This window comes from Saccostrea cucullata, unplaced genomic scaffold, assembly GCF_032062105.1.
Source record: "Saccostrea cucullata isolate Sc308-1 unplaced genomic scaffold, CSIRO_AGI_Scuc_v1 ctg4945, whole genome shotgun sequence".
In the NCBI taxonomy this organism is placed as follows: Eukaryota; Metazoa; Mollusca; class Bivalvia; order Ostreida; family Ostreidae; genus Saccostrea; species Saccostrea cuccullata.
The window spans coordinates 1-4,333 of NW_026930550.1; the positions used below are offsets into that span (position 1 = coordinate 1).

The window sequence follows — 4,333 nt, forward strand, 5'->3', positions numbered from 1 at the left end:
CTATATCAATAAATGTACAGTTCCATAGTCGTTCATGTTATATATTTAACCTTCTAAAGCAATTTGATACTTGATACTTAGTAGATGATGACGCAAACAATAGGGCCTCATCAACGGAAGGGAGTAATTACAATTCTACCTCTCCCTTGGTTCTGCCCGGGCCCGGCTACCCATGGGACAACAAGTGGACCCACGCTGCCACAAAATCACTTCTTGAACTCTATGTGAAAAATGAAGAAAAATTCAAAGATCCACACACTAAGAAAAAACAAATATGGGGAGAAATCTCCGAAATTCTGCGTTCAAAGGGTTTTACTTTTGACGCTGAAAAATGTGAACGAAAATTTCTCAACCTCAAAACTGTTTACCGTAACAATGTTCAGCATAACTGTATGACAGGAAATTTTGACCGAAAGTGTTCATTTTTCGACGAGTTAGACTCTATATTTCATTTGAGTACCAAATTGAAATCCAACAAAAAGCCTGTCCCGAAGCTTCCAGATGTTGTCGAACCGAATAGAATTCCATTTCAAAATCCAGCGAACGAAACAACAACACATCCAAAAGTTGTCCCAGTTCCCGTGTTGTTGATTCCAAGCGGCGGGAAAGCCCCAATGGAAGCCGAGAAATCCTTAAACCCTTCAACCCCAACTCAAACTTTAGCTTCACAACACACTCGTGTAAACATCAATGCATCACCTACACAGTCAAGCAGCCAACCAAACCAATCCTACACTAATATTGTCCCTCGATATCGTCAGCCCTCACCATTACAACGATTTCCTAAAACCTCAAACAATCCCATACAAAGAAATTTTCAGCCAGGAAATGTAGATCGCTCGCAGACTCTTCCTATGAACCCTCCCTCGGGAACTGCCGTCATAGACCTCTGTCAAGAAACAACAGACAATCTAAAACGACGCTCTATTGAAGTCGAGGCTCGAACAGAACCGGTGAAGAAGAGAAGAGCAAGTGATCTACAGAGTCTTTTGGAAAGCTTTGAGAATTACCGTCGAGAGCAGAGAGAGAGGGAAGAACAGAGGATGCGACAGATGAAGGAAATGCATGAGGATGAAATGAAAGTGACAAACCGGTTTCTGGACATTATCCATCAGTATGTTCAGAATGGAAATAACTGATGAACGATTCATTCCGTTTGTTGTTGCAACCCCCCCCCCCCCAAATAAAAGTATTTTCCATAAAAAATGTTTTTTTTTTCCTTAATATCTCTTGAAGTAGAAAAGATACATGTAGTAAGAAATGAATCCAAAGTACCATTATCTGGTTCAAACTCGGTATGCATAAAAAGATTCAGTAACCTTACGCAATTAATAGGACAATTAATAGGACAATCGGCTTGCGATAAATGATTTTTATCTTTCACTGCATACAATGCTATTATTTCACTTTTTTTTCAAAATAAAGTTCATTTGATATTCATTGGATGGTTTCCATTCTTTAACAAATTGACATTAAAGTAAGCTGACCTCCATGAGTCGAGAGTAGTTTACAATTTATCGTTTGTTTCGGTTTAGGAGGGGCGTTGCTCCAGAGCTAAGTGGTCAAGACTTGGAGGTTAACATTTTGGTCCCCGACAGGATGTAACTCTCATGCTAACCTTTCATGGAGGCTCGGGCGTCCTTGTCAAATCCTAAGAATCCCTGACCGGAAAAAAAACTTGGATAGAAACCGGTAATGTTTTTAGGATGCATACTATCAACTCTGGACTTGCTTCAGATTCTGGGACTAGAGCACTCGCTCCGTGATTGTTCATAAGTCTACTGGTTCATCGATAGGCGCGGTTAAAAAAGTCACGTGCTGGGCGGGACAAATAGGGTATATTCGATTAAGCGACACGGGTTACACGAGTCACTAGAGTTGTAAATAAAACAACCTATCTTCGACACGGGTGATCAACCCGTGTTACGCGAGTATACTCCTCAGTTTACCTGGAGTAACAGGTGAAAGAAATGGCGGGAAGTGAAGACGCATTGTTAATCCGAAAACTGTTTCTGCATAAATTTGTCAGTGTTTGTATTAGAAATTTACAACGTCAATGAAAAAAGTCTGCATTATAATTTTGATATCCCTCCCCCCTTTTTTTATATAGTTTTTAGGTCAACCTCTTAAAATTACGACTGTGTTATCATTGGCAGTTTTTAATTTTTTTTTTTTAAATAAAGTTTATCTTTTTTTTTAAATCTGCCTATAATTATTGCCCGAACCTCTGGGGCCCGTTTTACAAAAGAACTTACGACTAAAACCAAAAACTTATGTTAATTATGAATTTTTGAAAATTAACCTTTTTGGAAATTGTTACCATAGAAACATTCTAAATTCTTTTCAAGAAGAATAAAATCGCAGAATCATTCAATTTTGGTCTTAGGTGTAAGTTCTTTTGTAAAACGGGCCACTTGACTGCAAAAATGTCTAATAGATGCATATTGATTCACTAAAATTATTTTGATAGATTTAGCAATCGCAGCATAGATATCTCGTGATAATTACCTTATGAAGTTAAATTATTATTATTAATAATTCATTTTTAACATAATTGCAGGATCAAATGTGAGAGCAATTTCAGTTACATGCATGTATTACAATGTAATCTTATAAATATGGAGTAGAATGGAGGGCTGATTAAAAACTAGCTCCTATAATTAGTGGGAAAAGAGTGGTTTACAGTAAGTTTATTTCAATCAAAACTGAAAAAAGTGATTATTTATTGTGTATTTGACATATACGTTGCTTTGCAAAACCTAATTCTGGATAGAATGGACATTTCGGCGTGTTTGTAAACTTTCTGGTGCCTCGATGTGTGAAAAGTGTTCACCGACTTATACTGAGCTAGGCTGACAACTTAGGGACACAATAACCTTGTATCGCTCATTTGTGTGTATATAGATAGATAGATGTATATAGATAGGGATGTCATTGCAATCATCTTCTAGTGATACAATTAGTCTAGTCTCGCAAAGTCATTCTATTATTTACGGAGAGACAATGGAGGTCGGGTCCCCAGAATCAACCGGTTCTTTGTTTATAATAAATGTTATAAGCATATAGAAATTACCTTTTCAGCCTTTAATTACAATCGTAATAATTATTGAACAATTTCATGTGTATTTTTTCAAAAAAAAAATTTAGGTGAAATATTGAACTTTATTTTTACAGACTCAAAATTAAAATCCACACCCATGTAAGACCATGAAAAACACATACGCTCAAGTTTTCTTTTTCTTTTCTTTTTTTTTTTAAAAGTATATGTCTCTCACATCCTATGACTAACACTATATTAATGAAAAATGTCAGCTTAACGTCGTTAGATATGTCACGTTACGTTACAGAAGCATCTCGCCCAAATGTCCAATTATAATATGTAATTCTACAAAATGCTGCCTTTTTCTCCGTTTTTTTTTCTCAAGAAAAGCCTGATCGAGTATCCTCTCGCACCAACTTATCTTTATTTTTTACTCATATTTCAAAATACTACCCACCTTTCCATATGATGTTCCAATTTCAGTAGCAACATGAGCAATGTCAAGAATAGTACGGCAGCCGACAACGTCCTTTAACGTTTTTAATTTGTCTAGGGGGATACGTACTTAAACAGAGCCTCTAAAAAGCGACCACACCTTTTATCTCCATGGAAGATCTTAAATTTCTTATGCTACTGGAAAACCAGTAACTAACTGCATTTTTCCCAAGCCTATGTCAATAATATACGCGTTTAAGATAGAGTGATCCCGGGATTTTCACAAAACGTGTGACTTGACCGAAATTTGACATTATCTAACAACTTAGAGATGGACAATATACCATCAACTTATAAACTAAATATCCAGTAAAATCAGTAAAACTCTCACAAAAAGGTTTATAAAATATCAAGCAATCGTAATAATGACATAATTTTCGTTTTATATACCACATAGGGCCGTTTAATTCTTATTTCACGAATTCAGAATTTAAATGATAATAAACGCGTTAAGGAGGCTCATTACACCACTTTTTGATGACGTACTACACAAAAAAATAAACCTCCATTGTGTCGACCGGTTTGCCCAGGGGACGAGTAGTATAGGTACCTCTATAATATGACCCTGACCTTTAAAACGCTTTAAAAATAGATGAAACAGTTGTAAATGTTCAGTGAAAATCAAAGTAACGGATTCATTATGCATAAACCAAGAAGAATTGCTTTTAGGCAGAAACAAAAGAAAGCAACAGTCAAATCTTCGCCAAACAAGTAATGTCAATTTCATAGCCATGCATGCAGTGAACTATCAATCACGGACATGTATGTATGGAGGAAATTCGAGTTAAAATCTACAAC

At 36.1% G+C, this 4,333-nt stretch overlaps 1 protein-coding gene across 1 annotated transcript; it reads left to right on the forward strand.

Moving 5' to 3' along the window:
* Positions 1-80: 80 nt before the first annotated feature.
* Positions 81-1,409, forward strand: LOC134229021 (uncharacterized; the record flags this gene model as incomplete). The annotated part of the gene is made up of 1 exon (XM_062710731.1): positions 81-1,409. A coding segment is annotated over one exon (1,059 nt), but the record flags the coding sequence as incomplete, so codon positions are not given.
* Positions 1,410-4,333: the final 2,924 nt, after the last annotated feature.